General features: G+C 40.8%; 2 protein-coding genes across 2 annotated transcripts; one reads left to right on the forward strand and one right to left on the reverse strand.

Moving 5' to 3' along the window:
* Nucleotides 1-475: 475 nt before the first annotated feature.
* On the forward strand, nt 476-13,967 carry LOC146967307 (zinc finger CCHC domain-containing protein 24-like). The gene is made up of 4 exons (XM_085761293.1): nt 476-956; nt 2,317-2,517; nt 12,537-12,701; nt 12,807-13,967. Exons 1-4 carry the CDS (start codon nt 744-746, stop codon nt 12,918-12,920), a joined length of 693 nt encoding a protein of 230 aa, XP_085617419.1. The 5' UTR covers nt 476-743; the 3' UTR covers nt 12,921-13,967.
* Nucleotides 13,968-14,575: 608 nt separating this feature from the next.
* On the reverse strand, nt 14,576-18,391 carry ppifb (peptidylprolyl isomerase Fb). The gene is made up of 6 exons (XM_085760795.1): nt 18,126-18,391; nt 17,897-17,927; nt 17,056-17,144; nt 16,876-16,972; nt 16,036-16,111; nt 14,576-15,028 (listed from the first exon to the last, which is right to left on the reverse strand). The coding sequence occupies exons 1-6, from the start codon at nt 18,276-18,278 to the stop codon at nt 14,893-14,895; spliced, it is 582 nt and encodes a 193-aa protein (XP_085616921.1). The 5' UTR covers nt 18,279-18,391; the 3' UTR covers nt 14,576-14,892.
* Nucleotides 18,392-19,440: the final 1,049 nt, after the last annotated feature.

Below are 19,440 nucleotides of genomic sequence, written 5' to 3' on the forward strand. Positions count from 1 at the left end.
TCAAGTTAAATCAGTTCATCCTACATAACCTTACGGTCAGTGAAGGCATTGTCAGTCTAACTGAACACCATAAAAAACTAAATGTATTGAATTGTAGTGAATTATGCAAGTTTAGTCTAAAGAAACCTCTCCACAACACACAAAACACTATATCTGGCCTGTTAATTGTCATTCGCTGTGGCAGCAGACATAGCCTAAAATAATTACAAAAGACTGAACTGCGACATAATATTCTAACAAACAGACCATCTAAGAAGGGAATGGCCTAGATAAAGCTTTTAAAGAAAATTCAGTTATTTCTTAAAACGAAATCTCATTCAAAAAGACTTACAATATAAGAACACAGTGTACTTTTCACTTTTATTTCTATCATTATAACACATTGTACTTGACAATGCAGGATACAGTGGTTCCACATGTGTAGGGGAGGTAAGCAGAAAGATGCAAGCTCATGTTGGACCTCCTCCTGTTCGCGGTGACGCAACTGGCCGGAGCTGCTCCAAGCTCCAAACTGGCATTCAGGCTTTGGCGCTTCATGCTTCCACTGCGCCCTCCCTCAGAGACCGCTGTCCCGTTACTGGGGTCCTCCAGGGCTCCCCGGGCTAGAACACAAGGATCACACCCATCCAGCCAGCCAGCCAGCCAGCCAACCAGCCAGCCGCGGAGCAGGAGTTGGAGGGGGGGATGACTGAGAAAACTCGGGTAGTAATCCAGAAAATCCGGAGCTGTCCCCCAACAACAATATGATGTCTGCTATAGAGACCGGTGCCGCTGTGTACCAACCTGCGCAGCTGCTCAACTGGGTCTATATGTCTTTGCAAGACACCCAAAGCAGCGCTTTTGATGCGTTCAAAGCCGATTCGGACACTTCTCTTCAGGACATGAACAACCCCAAGCGCAGCGCAGCTGATCTGAGCTCCAACTATCTTAACAACTTCTTCCATCTGAGGAGTGAGGTAGAATTCATGTGATGTTACGCTGTTCAGACTAACGCTTTGCATGGAAGTTTGCAACATTCATGTTTTGTTGAAACGTACACCGATTTCTCTCTTTATTTAGTTGCATATAAAAAGAAAAATCTCTCTCCTTGGGTGTCAGTGAATGTCATACCCACATATTTCACTCCAGGTTATTTTTGTAGCCCATACAGTAAACCTCACCTGCATGCCTTCATTGGGTTGCACTGTGGTGAGTGGGTAGATTATGAATATGTGTTTTGTACCCTGGTATAGTGCCTGAGTGTGTTCAGACTGTTCTGGTGTCAGTGTGCAGCTGGTGGAGGAATGGCAGGTTGAGAAAGACCTCTCACAAGGTTTTAAAAATGTGAGGGTTCACCCTGGCTGGCCTCTGCTTGGTAGGAGATATATGCAGCCTCCCTTCAGCGGGCCTTGGTGTTGCTTAATTTAATACTGACCCCCTCAAGAAAAGTAGGACAATGGAAATAGAGCATGAAAAGTGTGTTTTTTGTTTATACACTGGCCTCAAAATTCACCACTTTGACTAAGAAAAACAAGATTTCACTTTAAAAATGAATCCATTCCAAGAATGTAGCGTTTTGAAGCCTCATTCAGAGCATTGAACCCTGCAATGGAGCTACAAGTGTATCTGATCACAATTCAGTTTCTGTGATGCCTCCAGAGTAAACAGCCAGTGTCTACAGCCTGTTCTTCGTGTTTGCCCTGCGGTGCCATAGCACCCATCTCCTCCAGAGACACAATGATGCTGATTGTGTTGTGCCAATAGGACCAGTTGGGAGAATGCATGACAAAGGCATTTTGTTCTGACGAGGAAATGGACACTATTGGTGCACAGAGTAAATGCAGTAAAAGGCAGCACATCTGCAGAAATGAAATAATGTCGGCTACTGTCGGAGAGAGGAACAAGGGTGATGGACTGACCTGCCGGCTGAAATGCTCTTTCATCCTAGAGTTGCAACAATGTTCTTCTGTGTCACTGTGAAATGAGAGATACTTTTGTGTAGAGCAAAATATATGCCCAGTAATGGTTGAATAGATTTACAGAAAATGAATCGACAACAATTCCGATCATCTTGAGGAGAAAAACAACACCACCATCACACCACTCTCTCTTTGGTTGAACAGGACCACCTATTTGTTGACATTTAACACTACATATCAACAGATCAATAACAAGAATTAATGAAAATAATTGTTGGCTACAGCCCTTTTCTTTTTTTTTTACAATCTATGCTACAGCCAGGCTTTAGTATATTCAGGTATCTCTGGTATGTTTAGACCTTTACATCCACATGGTTCCATTGCCAGCAATTCATCATCTTTGTTTTTTCTCTGATAGGCCTTGAACAACAACTTCTACAAAAGCTCCTCGCCTTATGGGTCCCTCAACAATATCGTGGACGGCCTGAGCTCTCTAGCGGACCATTTCTCAGACCTCTCCCTGTCCCCTGAGTCACGCAAACCCAGCAAAAGACCGCCGCCCAACTACCTGTGCCACCTTTGCTTCAACAAAGGACACTACATCAAAGACTGCCCTCAGGTGAGTCGGTCAGGGATGCTGTACCTCAGTCAGGTGCAGATCCACAATGGAGGCTGACACAGCTGTGCAGTGTGTGGGCCACATGAGATGCCTGTCAAATTCATCATGTTTTAAAGAGTATATAAAAGTGCTGTCTGAAAGAGAGGAATTCATAAAGTCAATATAGTGACACATTTAATCTGAGTTTTATCTAAATCTTGTATCAAATCCACATGTTTTACGACAGATGTAGGCACATATCCGCCACTTTTTCCCCCCTTTTTTTAAAAATTCAGTGGTACTAAAACTATAAATTCCAAGTCAGAATATTATGTTTGTATTCTCTTCTCAGGGTGAAATAGATTCCTCAGCACATATTTGAGTTAGATGTACCACTGCAGGTTGGTAATGATGCAGCAGATGCCAGATTGGATCTCGGAGCTGGCCTTAATGAAAGATGATAGGTTTCTCTGTGGAACTAGGCACGACCTCTACTCCAAACACGAGAGAAATATGACCACTGCTTTATGTGCAGCTGCAGTCCGCCATTGATCATGTTCAGAGGGAAATGCCTGACATTTGTTAGGTGTAATGGAAATAATCAAATTGCTAATGAACAGGGAGTGTCCAAGAATGCAAAAAAAAAAAAAAAAGTTCAAAAAGGTGTTAAATGTTCACTGGTCAATTAGGGAAAAAAAACTCTATCGAGTGCAATTACTTCCTTTTGTAAAATAGAGGGCTGATGGATCACTTTCTCAACCGAAGTCTTTTCCAGAAGCAGCACTTTTATGAACATCTCAGCAGAAGCAATTAGAGCAAAAGATCAATTAACTGGCTACAAGACATTTTACATTTTTGACATGTGCTGACTTTTTGCTGTGTGAGCTCAAAACCACTGTTAAACATTTTGAGAGCCCTTATTTTCTTGCTGAAATTCTTGCTGAAATTTATATTAGACTATTGATACTACTTCCCGTATTAAGCTGGAATCAGAGGTTAGCTTAAAGGGATATTTCAACATTTTGGCAAATTTGCCAATTGCCATAATCCCTAGAGTTTTAGGAGTAGGTTCATTACCTTTAATTGTCGGTGCAAGCTATTTGGTTGATTGGTGGGGCAAAGATGTGATCAAACTCATTAAATACACAATCCAACAACTGCAAAACGCTTTCGTGGACAAGTTGTGACCTGCACATTCACCACGCTATGAAATAATAATGTAACATTACAGAGACATACTTGTTTTCGAGGCGAATGCGTAGCCAAACTACAAACCAGACACTGCTGCTCGGCAGAGTGACTTCAAAAGCTCAAGTAGTTTTAGAGTATTTGCTTCATGTGTCGTAATGTTACATAATTATGGTATACGTTATTATAGGGTTACAACAAGTCCACAAAGTGTTTTGGAGTTGTTGGATTGTGTATTTAGTTTGATGAGCAGCTTGTGCCAATCTAAAAACAGCTTGCACCGACAATTAAAGGTAATGAACCTACTCCTATGACTATAGGGATTATGGCAATAGGCAAATTTGCCAAAATGTTGAAATATCCCTTTAACTTAACATATAGACTGGGAATAGCTGGCTCTGTCCAAAAGTAGGCTACATAACCTGTAACAATTTCATTGTTGATTTCACATATCTCATTCTACGCAATGAGAGGTAGCTAACATTTTAATTTAGGAACTCTTTAGGCAGAGTTGGTCAGAAATTTTGCGTCCTCTGATAGAGCCAGGCTGCCTGTTTTCAACCTGTTTTCACTCCTTATGCTAAGTTAAGATAACTGCCTGCTGGCTTTAGCTAGCCTACATATTTGCTGACAGAGTGGTATCAATTTTCTCATCAAACTCACAGCAAGAAAGCAAATAACCATCTCCTCTCTCAAAGCTCGTCACCCCGATCCCTACTAAAACAGAGGAGACCGGTGCAGCTCAGCAGTGAACAAAAGTAGTGGAGCAATGCGAGGAATGCAGAGAAAATCATTTGCAGTGAGCTTATAGCTCTTAACTTTTTCACATCTGCGCACACCTGGCAATCACTGCGAGAAGCGGGCGTGACTGTCAGTTCATCAGCCCCAGAAGTGTAGCCCCCCCTCCCAAATCTGAACGAAAAAAGCTCTCAACCCACTAAATGTACAACCCACACACATTAACAGTTATTCCTAGGTTGAGCTGCTCAGCCTGGGACAGAAACATCCTTTTGCATAGCATTTTGCTTTCAGATGAAAAATGGAGGGGCATAAATCAGAGCAAAGAAAAACGACTTGTTTTAAAGCTGTTTTATGGACTTGATATAAAACATCTTATTAGCAGCAGTGACTTTCTTTGGACCACTTGTTGCATTCTTCCATAGCTGATCGGTTTGTTGTGGAGAGGATGTGTGGACAGGAATCAAAGAATGTCTCGGCTCAGTAAGATGAGAGAAGAAGCAGCACACAGGAAGTGGGTCTGTGGGGGCTTTAACAGCCTTTCTCTGGGTTGAATGGGGCCCATGTCAACTCTTAAAGTCAGCTTCTTTGATAAAGAATCATGTGGCACCTCAGTGGTGATGAAAAGGGAAAAGGGCCAGACCATGCATTTGGGTTGCAGCCCGTCTTAAAGATATAAGATACCTATATCCATGCTGTGCTCGGCATGTCACTGGTAAACATCCTGTTGACAGCATAGTTGAGAATTGGATTACTTGCTCCACCAGGAGGTTAAGACGTCAAAGGATTACGCAGAGATATTTACGATTCTTCTTCGCAGCCACGCCCCTGAAAATGTTAAAAAATCTGGAAACCATTTCTGCTGCCTGGCTCTCTCGCCGCCCTTGCTCTGCCTAAGAAAGATGATGTCAGATTTTATCATGTGTTGCTAATATTTCAGACCCAAAGCAATGATTACGGAGCTGTCGTCATGACAAAAGGCCTCTTCAGTTGAAGCCGAGCTGAATGTTCTTCTGAAGCTGCAGCTAATGAACAAACTGCTTTTTGTTCTTGTTGGCTGGAATCTGAGGCATTTTTAGCTCTAGACAACTGAAATACACACTTTTGATGTGTTACTGTGCGTTGAGCCGCAGTAAAAGGACTATATTTCAAACTTGCTATTAAATCAGTGTGTCAAGAATCGAAGTACCCAATCCTGTGCACCAGTTTGATGTAAAAATGTAAAAAGCTACATTTAATTCCATCCAAGTTTAACAGCTTTTATCCTTTAGGGTCACAATGTTGTGATTACACCTTTGCCAATTAAGAAGCTGGACCCGGTTACAGTAAAGAGAATACACAAGTGACAGTGTGCTGACAGTAAATGGGTGTATGGTGGGAAGGGCCTGGGCTAAATAAGGAGAGCATTGTTTCTCCAGAGGAGCCGTGGAACCAGAGGTCAGGAAGTCAGGCTGTATTGTTCGCTCAGCTCTGCTTGGCTGCGTCTCTCTCTGTCCGTCTGTCTGCATGTGTGAAGAAGCAGCTCTCGGACACTCATTTAAAGGGCCAGTGAGCAACTGTCCAGATACGTACGTCTATGGAAACAGTGGGTAGCACAGGAAATGGGTGTATGTCTTTACAGTTACAGTTTAATCATGTTTGAATGGAGGGGGAAAGTCTGCTTTGATAATTACTCTGGACAGTGGAACTTTTGATAGTTGCAAGGCTTTCAGGGGAATTTCTTTATTTAGTCTTTGAAGTCTGAAACATGGATATTTTTAGTCCTAAGCTGCTTATGTTCAAACCAGCATTTCATCGCATGGTTCGCATGTCTTTAACTGTCTAGTGACTGTTTGATTAGCTTTAGAGGTGCTGGTTGGCAGATTTTGTTTGATTTGTCCAGAACCAGGCTAGCTGTTTCCCTGCATTTTTAGTCTTTGTGCTAAGCTAAGCTACGCCAACCACAATAGCTTATGAGCGTCACAGATATGAAAGGGATATCAATCTTCTCACCTTAATCTTAGCAAGAAAGTGAAAAAATGCATTGGAACTGTACAAAATGTAAAAAAGAAAAAAAGGGAAAAAAGAAAACATTATTAAAAGGATTCAGGTTAAACCACAGTCTAACACCATAATATGTCAATTCACTAATAAAATAAGTAAATTCTTGTTTTCGAAGCTCGTAGAAGGAATGGGTATACATTTTGGGGAAAAAACTATTGACAGGACTTGATCAGTAACGGGAAGACTCTTAAATTTATCACCATGAAGAAAAATACATAACTGAACAGCTTGACTGAATAAATGACAAGCAAAAAGTACTTAAGGTTGTTGGCATGGAGGAACTTTGTGAGCACAAACCAGTTTCCAATAAAAATCCCAGTCACAGCCCATGATATGAGCAAACTGTGAAATGCCACAGAATTGTATAGATTAAGTTTGATAACTGATGCTTGATCTCATTGTCTAAATGGTGTAATGGGACGACATCTGTTATTATCAGTGTTGTTTTAGGCCCAAATATTGTATTTCAGCTTCAGGTGGGACGATACAGTTCACAGCCGTGTAACTGGCAAATCTCTGGAAACACTTTCTGATTGCTGCAGCTTTGTTCCTTTTGTTCTCACTGCTGATAAATGTCTTATCTGTCTTCAGTTTTGCTGTCTGTTGCTTTTGGCTGCATCATCTGCCAGGGAGGATGAGCAAGATAGAGGAAACCCTGGAATGTGGGGTAGAGCAACTCCCACTGATGAGCAGTGGCTGTCATCTGCTCAGAGCTAATGAACATAAGAAAAAAAATGCTGAAGAGTTCGGTCTTTGTGCAGTGGCATGTCTTCAAGAGCAATTTGATCATAAGAGATAGTTTTTTTTCCAGTTTGAAGGACATAGGGGAAGGAAAGGGAAATGAGCTATAATGTGTTTCCCTTTCTCTGGCTTTAAATAATATCCTTTATTATTGACCTTGGAAACTGCAACTAACAAACAGTATCATCTCAGCCATATACTATCTGTCCTGGAGCTTTTCTATTTGGAAATTGAGTTCCCCCTGTTCTTATGAATCTGATGATCATGATGATTTATTTTTTTCTAAGAACTTATTTATGTTTTGTGTCAGTGGTATATCCATTGTGCCATTTCCAAATACAGTCAATGTTCATTGAAGCAGTCTTTACCATTGTACCACTATTTTAACAATACTAAATTATGGGATTTGGGGGCACTATTATTAGAAGTAAGCTACATTTCTGAAGGAATGATACCAGATTTTAGGGTTTCTAGTAATAATATATAATAATATAATGATAACAACATGGTGCGGTCACAGTGAGAGTGATTAAAGGCACCAAATTAGGAGTTTCATAAATTCTGGAATAAAAGGCATGGGACTAAATTTGTGGATTTGAGGTTGTAGTATCCCAGATGTAGATCTACACTGGGGTTTATGTCAAGCATTGTAAGAATTATTGAATTTGTTTGAGTTTGCATGTTCTTATTTTTAACATTTTGCTAGTAAGTTGTCATTACTGGTTAGAGGTAAGGGCAGGTTGCTTAGGTTAAGATGAGGGGAAGCACAAATCATCTCCTGCACCTCAATCCTCCTCTACTGTTTTCCACTCATCCAGCAGATGCCGTCAGTATTTACCTGACTTACTCACCTGCTCACCAGTCCCTCATTCCTCAATCACCACCTCAGCAATTGTACACGTCATTTCCACCTGCGTCCTGCCATACTGTCTGCATTGTTTACCTCTCAGACTTGTAACGGTCTTGCTACTCTGCCACAAACCTTTTCTTGTTGCTCCTCTTTGCTCCTGTGTTTTCACTCACTGACAGCTTTTTTGACATGCTAAAAAAGTCCAGCAATTTTGACTTTTTTGCCTGATATATCACTTTCACTTTTCATTTAAAGTCATTTAACTGCACCTGCCTGCTTGAGTCATCTGTCTACGCTTTGTATCTGAACCGCGACATGAGAGGCGTGAAGGTAGACGGCACATTCATTAATAGATGTGGACTGCTGTTGGCTGCTGTAAACCAATGACAGACATATTGGGCTGCTTCTGCAAAATCTGACTATAGGATCTTGTGTTTTCCTCGTTAGACTTCGACAGCAGTGAGATAAACAATATGATTAGATCACTCAGACAGTGCAAAACTGCAGCAAATACTGGACATGACAATGAGATTAAACTCACTGTTGGCTTGTTAGTGACCCCCTGGGAGCCTGAGAATCACTTTGACAGAGCGACCAGCCGTGCCAAGGTTTACTCCCCACGCAGGAGTCGGAGGATTTCTTTGCTTTCTTGAATCTCGCTCAACCTTGTTTTGAAATGAAGTTGGGAATATTTTTCTGTTTCGTCTCTTGTTTGTCTGCCAGCCCGCCTGCCCCTGTCATTCACTCGCTGTGAAACGTAAAGCCGGTTTACAGCTGCGTATGTCATCAGCTTGACCACAGCCATGAGTGGAAGTCAGTCAGACTCGGTGTATTGGTAGATAATACAGCACAGCACTGTGTGTGAAATAGATGCTAAGAAGCAGAACGTCTGTGAATTTGTGCCTGCGTGTAACTGCTGGTTTGATGGCTCGGTGTGCTGTTTGATTGAAGACTGAAAATCTGGAGAGCCTTGGAGTTAAGTACAAAACCAACCATCTGCTCTTTGGCCTCTAATTGTTTGTATCTAATCACGTAGTATGTTTCACAGGGAGGAAAAGGAAAAAGTTAATCCATTCAGTATTTCAAATGTGCCAGGTTTACATTAAGTCTTCGTGGAGGGATTACAGCTTCATGCTGTTAAAAGGAATCATTTGATATCTGGATGTTTCTATAAGTGGAGCATTTGGCCCTGATAAATTCTGGAAAAGAGGAAGCACCATTGTGTAAAACAGGACATAAGTTTGCTTCCATTGGCCAGGGAGCGTCTCATATCTTGTTTCCTTGAATACTAGCTCTGGGGGGTGGAGGGGGTGTCCTCATCACTGTGCTGGAGCTGCTAGAGAAGCTTCTATTGATTTAACATTTATACATTAAAGGAATGCTCAACAATGGCATATCAGTATCAGTCAGTAAAAGAAAATTACATAATTAATACTTTTCAATCACACTAAAAATTGTTCTTTGCCTCTTTAAAAATGTGAACAGACAGATAGCTTGAGATTATTTGACTTCACTGATGTTTCTGATTGTCTGCATCACATTTGAGGCTCATCATTAGTGACAGTAATATCTGCCACATTACATTAAAGACAGCCTTCAGAGTCTCTTAACTTTAAAGGCATCAATGCCATAGTCATGAATCATGATGCAGGACAACAAGGGTTCGACATCTTCATATAGCTTGCCTCTCAAAAGCCAAAGACCCTACAATCACCTCACAATGATAGAAAACAGACAGCCGCAGTAAACCCTCACATTTGAGAAGTTGGAAGCAGTGAAAGTTTGCATGATAAATGATGTGAGCAAATGATAGACTACTGTCTCCAGTGAAACTCATCACTTCACATTTCTTTGGAATTGTCTTCCACGCGCAAGTCTAGCCGTTCCAATGATTTCTTTCTTTTTTAAGGACATCGGAAAGTCATCCAGTTGTTGTTCTAAACCCTGCTGGAGGTAATTGATTTCACAAGATAGTGAAATGTATCTCTTAAGTTGACACAGGAGTTTTTACGACATAGGAGACCCCATTGCAGTGGATTTGAGTCCAGGCATTAACGTGTTGTTTTGCTTTGGTAACAGCTGGGTTTCTCCCCTGACGCTGTGGGGGTCTGATACAAATTAAACCCAGCGAGGGGGAGAAAGAGAGAGGGAGAGGGAACGTGGTGGGTTTGTTAGTGTGGAGTAATTGACCACATGGTATCCTATAGGCTTGGTGTTGCTGTGTTCTCCAGGATGAACGTCTCATGGGGGTATGGAAGTGGGGGAGAGAGAGAGGAGAAGGGTGGGGGTGGGGAGGAGGCGGGGTGGGGTGAGGATTTGGAGTCGTCCATTGTTTATCCTGATGGATTCCAGATGATGGCAGAAGGAGGCAGCCAACCTCCTGGGCCTCTCTCACCAGGCTTCAAGGATCTGGGCCAAGCTTATCTGCTACAGCCTTAAAATCTGGGTTTACATCGCTCAGCGCGCTCTGGGGCTGATTTAAGTTACACAATTTAAATGATGGCTCTTGGCTGGGGTGTGTTGTAATGCACGTAATAAACGAATAAAAACTATTTATCATGAAAACAAAACTGTTCCCCACACATGGTTTCGGGCTGCAGATCCTCGATCAAATACGAAGAATCTCTTTCAGGAGAAAATTGGATGTTTGTGTCAATTTGAATGTTTTGCTGAATGACGGAGAAAAAAGGGCAAAAAAAAAATAAAATAGAAATGTCAACAAAACAACTTTTGTCCAAGTCCAAAACAACATGTCTTCATGTTTTATCCATGCTCTTGGCATAGCTCTATGGATGGCAAGGCCTTTCTGTCAGTTGATCCACCAACTTGGTCCACATTGAAATACTTTAACAATTACAGGATGGACTGACATATGAGTGGGATATATGGCTGTGTAGGGATGAATTCTAATCTCTTATTTGGTAATTCTTTGACTTTTTCTCATCATTGTGATGCTGCAATGAGTTTCAAATTTGCGGTTTAGACTGAGATCTGTGGGGTTTTTTTTTTAAGTGCATCGTCAAATAAAAGTGCTTTTACTTGTTGTGCCATGCAAGTGGCTCAATGATGGGTTTGCACATTTTTCTGCCATCGCTCAAACTTTCCTATTCGCTGTAAAGATCTTCGTCTGTCGTTCATCACCTTCACATCTTTGATGGGACCGGTGGAAACGCCGGAGTGCACAGTGCCCTTTGCTGCCCCGCGGGCTCCAGACTTTAGGTAGAGTTTGTTTTGCTTGTTCTGCAGAGTGAAAGCTGTTTCCTCCCTCAGGAAGATGATGCTCCATCCACTCTCCCTGTAGGCGCTTGAGAAAGAGGACCGCCATCAAAAGTGACCTCCCACAGTGCCTCATGGTGGCTAAATGATGCAAACACAGGCCTCAAAACGTCTCACAGTGGTTTTAACAGTTAGAGACTTTCAAGATGTTTTTTTTAAACAGATGTAGCCCTGGAAATGAATATAATGATCTGTTGTTGAAGTTTTGAACCTGACATATGTTCCTGCTGTGAAATCAAAACAAGATTTGATGTGAACTCATCTGGTGGTGTGGGCTCGGTCTTAATTTTGACTTGCCCTACTTTTTCAGCTGAGGTGCTTTTAATTTAAACCAGTCTTGTCGAGATGATTTCTTTGTGATGGGTTTTGGATTTTGTCATGTTATACAAGTGCAGAGTTCATCTGGGTTTTATTTCCTCCCTGCTAAGATCTTTGTGTCCTGATTGGTGGGCCGGGGCCAGCTGGGAGGGATGACTGAGAGCCTAAGGTATTTGTCCTATAGCAGAGAGGCCTCTCCCATTGGTCCCCCCACAAGCCGGGGCCTCCTTTATGGTCTCTTGGGAACACAGCTGGAGGGAAGGAGTTCATTTTTAATGGGAAAGCAGAGACTGCTTCTTTTCTGTCGAACAAATAAATTACACTGAAAAATTACAATACATTTCACTTTCCACGGAATAAACCATTTAAGCATTAGATCATTTCTACTTGCTTCTATGGTGCAAAGGGCTTTCTTAATTTCTGCACCATCCCTCTACACCTATAGATAAGATAAGAAAGGCTCCTTTGAGATCTGTGGAATCACTCTTCCGGGATTGTAAAAATTAATCAAGCATCAAAGGAAATGACCTGTTTTCTAACTTGTGTCAACAGAAACCATAAATAATCGTTTCATTCCTGAGACACAACTTACTCCATAAACTCGACTCTCTCGACCACCAACAGGGCTGCTATCACTTCCTGTTCTAATCACGCAGAGCTTTGAATTGGCTGCTGTCCAAAGAAACCACGTACGTAGGGTCAGCCGGTCTCCAGTTGAAGGTGTTGAGAGGCAAAGGCCAGAATGTTTGGAAAGCTGCTGAGGTTCACACTGTTGAGAAAGTGTGTCATTTTAAAGCATTTGAGCAGTAAGTGAAACTAAAAGTGGGCTCCACATGATTCCAACTAATGTAAAAAGACGTTTCTCTGCTTACACGTTTTTGTTCAGGCTCGACCCAAAGGTGAAGGCCTGACCCCGTATCAGGGAAAGAAGAGGTGTTTCGGTGAATATAAATGCCCTAAATGCAAGAGGAAGTGGATGAGCGGGAACTCCTGGGCCAACATGGGACAAGAATGTATCAAGTGCCACATCAATGTTTACCCTCATAAGCAGGTAACAGTACAGCCGAGGTTTTAATTATTAACACATGAGTAAATGAAACTATTACATAAACTAATCCAGCCTTTCTCTGTGTTTATTTTTGTCCTGCCGTTGCAGCGACCTCTGGAGAAGCCAGACGGGTTGGATGTGTCAGACCAGAGCAAGGAGCATCCGCAGCACCTCTGTGAAAAGTGCAAAGTCCTCGGCTACTACTGCCGCCGTGTGCAATAACACACCCAGCTTGACTTCCTTCATTTCATCGAAAAGGGACAGTTATATTTTAATGACTAAAAAAAAAACCCACACACACACACACACATGGTAATAAACTCTATGGTGATAATATTCTCTGACGCTGTGACTCTCAGTGTAAGAGGCTCATTCTGGAGGTAATTTTCTACACCCTCTCTCAGTGGAGACGAGTACGTTGCATTTGCTGGGTGCTGGCGAGTTGCTCAGTTATCATTCTGTGAATAGTCATTTGAAGTGTTAACTATGAACCAAGAATCTTACCAACTGTGAATTAAGAAACTTTAGCTCTGTGTCTGTCTTCACTCGTGTCGGAAAACATAATTCACAAGTGAGGTTCTCAGATGAAGATTCTCTTTTACATGTTTGTATATTCCAGAAATAACTTAAAATGATGTTGTCTGTATAAAATATGCAACAAGCCTTTACTAAGAGGGATATGCAGTATTAATGTGTATCTGCATTATTGTCTGTATTATCAGTACTGGAGGGTACATAATTTTTTGAATATATTTTTAAGCCATTACTGTTTTGTTGATTAGTACACTTTGTGAAGGAATATATTAGCCAACTAACATTTATTCTTTATATACTATATATGTGCCTACAATTACTTGTGGAAACAGCTTTTTAAGTAGTTTGTTATTCCAAAAGTTGTAAACCAATGCAATATGGTAAAATCTCTTTATCCTGAAAAATACGAAATGCACCACCAAAGTGCTTTTTATGGGTAATAGGTTGTAATGTCTCTATGTAACATGAGACGAAAAAAAGAGGAGTAAAAATGTGAATGTACCAAAGATCAGGAGGGATAAAGTGGAGGGTATGTGCATGTTGTTTCAGAGGGTTTATGTATTTCAATGCAATTGTTAATGATAAATAATGCTATGGAAAAGAAAAACCTGAAGATTTTTAACTGTTTAAAGATGTGTGATACGCCATTTAATGTGCCTTAGACCGAGTAACCCATGAGATGGAGCTCTTGATCTCTTACAATGTTTTTGTATTAAAATGCATTTATGCGTGTTACATACCGTGTTGTTTTTTCTACTGCTCTGCACAAATTGGTTTTGTCAAAAGATGCACATAAAATGAATGGGGGGGGCCGAGGATGATCAACGTCTCTTCAACATGAACTAATCCAGATGTTGAACATTTTTATCTCCACAGAAGAAAAAAAACAAAAAACTTGCATCTGGAAAAATGTACTAATCCGATTTGGCTTCATCACCTTCTCATATATACAGTACCACCACTGACGGAACCTAAAGCACACCGATACAAATTGACCCCCAAAAGGAGCCTTTGCCTGCACGGAAGCAATTAGACCTGACATCGCAGACCTTAATTCTTCTGGACAGACCTCTGCAGAATAAATACTTAACAGGGATAAGATCATTAGTCAACTGAAGCTGATGAGGAAAGCAGAAGGTGAGGGGGGAAAATGACAAAACAATGAACTCACTCCGCAGCTGGTGATAAAAATAAAAAAACCTTCACCTCTACCCAATAAATGGGCACACCTTCGAGTCAAACAGCTTCATTTCAAACAGTTGTTGACGTGCACAACTTCTCCTTTGGGGAAGTTTATTCAAGTTCATGTAGCATAAAAACAGATGGCAAGAATAAGCACACAAATTTAGAAAAAAATTGACTTTATTTGTTGCAAATAAATGCCCCTTTCTCCAATGTTAACAAGTTAATCTGTTTCAAGTACAAGAATCCATAATACTTCACATTTTGTAGTACGACACAGTTAAGTGCGTTAGTTGCAGAATTTAAGTACCACTAAAAAAAAAAAAAGAAAAGCTGATCCTGATTCTGATATTATCTATTGCCAGCAGAGAGAAAGCACTCTGTGCCATGACTGAAGAAAGAGCTTCTTTCACTCAGACGCTCACATTGAAATTGCAGCAGGAGATGAGACGAGGACCGTGTCCACTGCTCATGGAGTCTACTTGAGCTCTCCACAGTCTGTGATAGTGATCCTCTTGGAGGTTCGCCCAGACCGTGAACCGAAAGTCTCCACTTTCTTGACCACGTCCAGTCCCTCCTTCACGCTGCCAAAGACAACATGCCTGCCATCCAGCCTGAATGAAGAAAGACGACGTTTATTATCACCACCCGGGACAGTGAGACGATCCGCGATGCGCCCAACAGGGTCTCGCTTGCGGCTTTTTTGTTGGGTGATGCCACCATTTCTCCAGTCGCTGTACTATTTTAGGCCTTTTGCAAATCTTCACGTGTCTGTTCTCTAATTCCAAAACATAAGAATTCACTGCTCCCACCAAGAATGTTGTACTCAAGAGGGGTGAGGGGGGGAACAGCACTTTAACAAATACTGAACATGTTAGAAAAAATATAAAATAACAAAAACAGCACATTTTTAAGTCTGGGTGGTACATCAACTGCATGAGCACCCTGGGACAGATTAATATTTTGCTGTATTACATGTTATTTTCTTGTGTGAGTGAGTGTTCAACTGAGGAGCCTTCGACACACCACAGTCATTTGCTGATAAACCTGGGCTGTAAAACCTCTGGCAGTGGATTTCTCTTTGGATTCCTGTTAAGCTGCCATACATCCTACGCTACTGTTGAAATAGGTAAACAGACATCAGCACTAAAACCTAAAATATATGAAAACTGCATTAGAGTGGGTATTATCTTTTTTCCATGTGGTCAGAGACCGACAGTTTTAATGTTAGCAGCGTCCGAGCTCTACACTGCCACCACAGCAGGTTATTTATCAACTTTCAACACGGTTGTTTTTTTGTTTTTCTTTTAGATTTGCATAATTACAAGTTATGTCATGTTTCAAATTTCCATAGACAACAGAAACTGTCACAACCTTCACTTTGAAGATGGCGTGTTAAACTGTTGAGATGAGATTGTGTATATTGTATTGAGTATCAATGAGTCAGTCTTTTTAAGTTATGTCATTACACACATTCTGCAGTTTCCCCATTACCAAGAATAACTTTGTACAGATATTTTAAAGCCCAGCTAGAAACAGACTTTCATAAAGTCAAATAAATGCGTATATATAACGGTGTTACACTTGTGTCAACCTCTGTAATGTGTTTGTCAGTACGTACCATTCTGTTTTAGCGGTGCAGATGAAGAACTGGGATCCGTTGGTGTTGGGTCCAGCATTGGCCATGGACAGGATCCCTGTAATGCCACAAATTCAGATTCAGTTTGATCAAAACAACAAATCGTAAATGCAGAACATGTTTTCACCTGAGCTTTTCAGAATTAAGTGGAGATTCAAAGACGTATACAACAGGTTAATAAGGAGCAATTATTTTTAAAAAAATAAATAAAAAAAAGTGAATTCAAATGTTGTGGCCAATGTATCATTGTGAAACCACACAAACTTCATTAGGCCATGTTATTTAAAAACTAGTTGCCCAATGCTGCCACCTGGTGGTGAAAGGAATGAGGAGACTCATGACATTGAGGAACAGGATGTAACAGATTTAAATCTGTTTAAAAAGAGGATACAACAATATAATGACGAGGAACTGAGGCGTTAAAATAAAAGCTTTAAAGAAATTCTTGGTATTTCTGGTGCTGCCGTATTTCTGTTACACATTCCTTCCTTGTCTGCCATGATTTTATTTTTGGCTCGGTGTTCACCAGCCTGGTTTCAAGCTTCACTGTGAAGAGGAACACGTTTTCATGTGCTATGTATGATGCACTTACACTGTCCTGTGATATCACACTGATATCACACTGTACTGTACATATTAAATATAATTATACTGTGTAGCTCAGCTGTCCGTCATGTCGCTTTGTCCAGTTCCCGGGGCTACTTTAACTTGTTTGGGTAAATAACAAGCAGACTTGGCTTGAATCAGTGTATCGTCTGAAATGATCGTGTCACAGTCTGGTTGCAAAGAATTCCCTTAAAAGTTGGGATGAAGAATAATTACCAGCTCCAGTGTGCTTCAGCTTGAAGTTCTCATCGGGGAACTTCCATCCATAGATCGACTTCCCTCCAGTCCCATTGTGGTTTGTGAAGTCGCCACCCTGAAAAGCACAAAAGCACATCGCTGTAATTACACTGCTGGACAATTAAAGGCCACAAGGGAGAGAGAAATGGAGAAGCCTACCTGGCACATGAACTGAGGGATCACTCTGTGGAAAGTTGATCCCTTGTAACCAAAACCATGTTCCCCAGTGCACAGGGCCCTGAAGTTTTCTGTGAAAGAGAGATGGTGTCAATAAACACAGGGGAGGAAAAAAAACATTGATACTTTTATTTACAGCCAATTCGCTTTTAACAGATCCAGAAACTGGTCAGTCATTTTTTTCTAGTCTTTTTTTTTTTTTTATGGGCATCAAACCACACATCACCACTCTCAGTACTGAAAGTTACCACTCAGCGTGGTTTCATATTTTAGGTCAAACCAAAACACAGGCATTGCATCAGCACCAATAATCATCTGTCTGGCATCAAACATGTAATTAAATGTTAAATGTGGATTTTCTGATATTAAGATGAATCCATTCTTCCCTCTGTCAGTACTTCCTGATCCATGAGCTGCAGCCACAGAACATCTCCACCCCCTTTGACAAAGGGCAGGTTACCATGTAGTGACTTGCCCAAACTTTTGCACATGCTAATTATTGGATTTTTTACCATTACACAGCTCAATGACAAGAAAACAGTCTAATAACATTTTTAAATTCACACCCGGTTGGGCATTTACTTGAAAAACTAAAAACATGAATACTTTGGTCAAACCTTTGGATGCAGCTGTGTGACATTAAGAATGACCTTAAGATGACAGCAGCTGCTTCTGCTTGAATGACCAGCATTGTTCAATCAGATTTTTTGCATTAGTTTTTAACCATAGGAGATCAATGTCACTTATAATGTGTGACTGCCAGCCGTTGTATGTCGTCAGCTGAGGTTTGATATGAATGAAATGTTTATAAATGGTCGCTTACCTGCGGTTTTTGGCACAACTTCAGCGTTGAGCTGCAAAAGAAAAATGAATTCGCCTGAGGTCAATTTGATGTGAACAGGTTGTTCCCTAGGAAAACTAACACTGCAACGATAACTGAAAGGACACCAAGGCTAATTTTTGGGGGGTGCAAGCAAAAATTAACACACTGGAAGTAAAATTAAAATAAAAAGTAAACAAGAAAAAAAAATTGTAGTTATTAATCCGCTCACCTCAAATGTCACTCTGCCCAGAGGCTCGTTGTCTGCAGCAATGTCAAAGTAAACAGTCGGGTTGAGATTAGCAGCCGCCGGGCCGCTGCTGTACAGACGAGCCGCGGTAAACGCCAGAGAACAAAACTTTATCCTGTTTGATAAAAGCAACATGTTTGCAAAGGTAATGTGGCTCAGCTGGTCCGCTGAGGTCGGCACGGCAAGGAGAGAGAAGTCACGCCGCTTTGAAAATGTGAGAAACAAGGAAGTGTGTCTTACGCAACCGGAAACACGCAAGTCTGAAATCTCGCGAGGTTTGACTGAATTGTATTGTTTATTTTGTACAAAGTGTCTCTGTTTTGTACCAGTGTAACACTGTTTCATGGTGACTCAGCACTGTTTACGAACAAAGGCAAGTTATATTATGTAACCTGTTAATCACAATGCACACATTAATAAAAGTTAATATTTGTCAACATGTATCTGTCCCTTAGTAGGCCTACAACTTATTCTTATTCTTATTATTAGCCTATTATTTGTGTCACCTTAGGATATTTCCATATGTGGAACTTTTTGAGACAGTATGAATAACATGATAGGAACCACTCATTTAGATTTGTTTGGATTATTGCATAAAGATGGTGATAGAAAACGTACATTGAAGTAATTTTGATGATATTTTCAATCTCCATGTCCTAATGCCTCAATGGTTTTCATTCATGTTTTAATGTGAGTTGTTATGAATGCAATCTAGTTCACGGAGGGAGTTCAGATTGAAAGCGAATTCTTTTCTAGGCTACTTAAAATGTTTTTTTCATGAGTGGCTGATGCTGGTGTCACTATAGTTCCAGTTAGTTGTAGTATGAAAAGCACAGAACATAGTATGATTCTAATTTCTGCTCCATCTATGTCTTATCTTTTATTTTCTAATTTCCTACACAACAGATTGCAAAACAGCTGCTTAATGTAATTCCTAATACCAGGTTCCCAAACCTCATCTCCCCCTATTCTGTTGTGTTAATTAACATGGGCTCGTATCTTTTGCCACAAAAGGTCAAGATGACCTTAAGCTATGTTAATCAAAATGTGGATGAATATTCGATACCAAATAATTTTCACCTTCTGCTTGGATTACCAGCCCGTGGGAGTTCAGCAGGCCTAACACCAGACTGTGACGCAAGTGCACAAGAGAAAGGACCACAGTGACATACAGGTATCATCTGAATACATATTTATTAGATAAATATTAGGTTGTCACATCATCTAACTACATACAGTTCTGCAAGACTAAAAATCACAATTAGTTCCTTTTTCTGACCAGTTTAGAATATGAAAT

Source organism: Trachurus japonicus, chromosome 19, assembly GCF_045865225.1.
Source record: "Trachurus japonicus isolate A0001 chromosome 19, Traja_1.0".
NCBI lineage: Eukaryota > Metazoa > Chordata > Actinopteri > Carangiformes > Carangidae > Trachurus > Trachurus japonicus.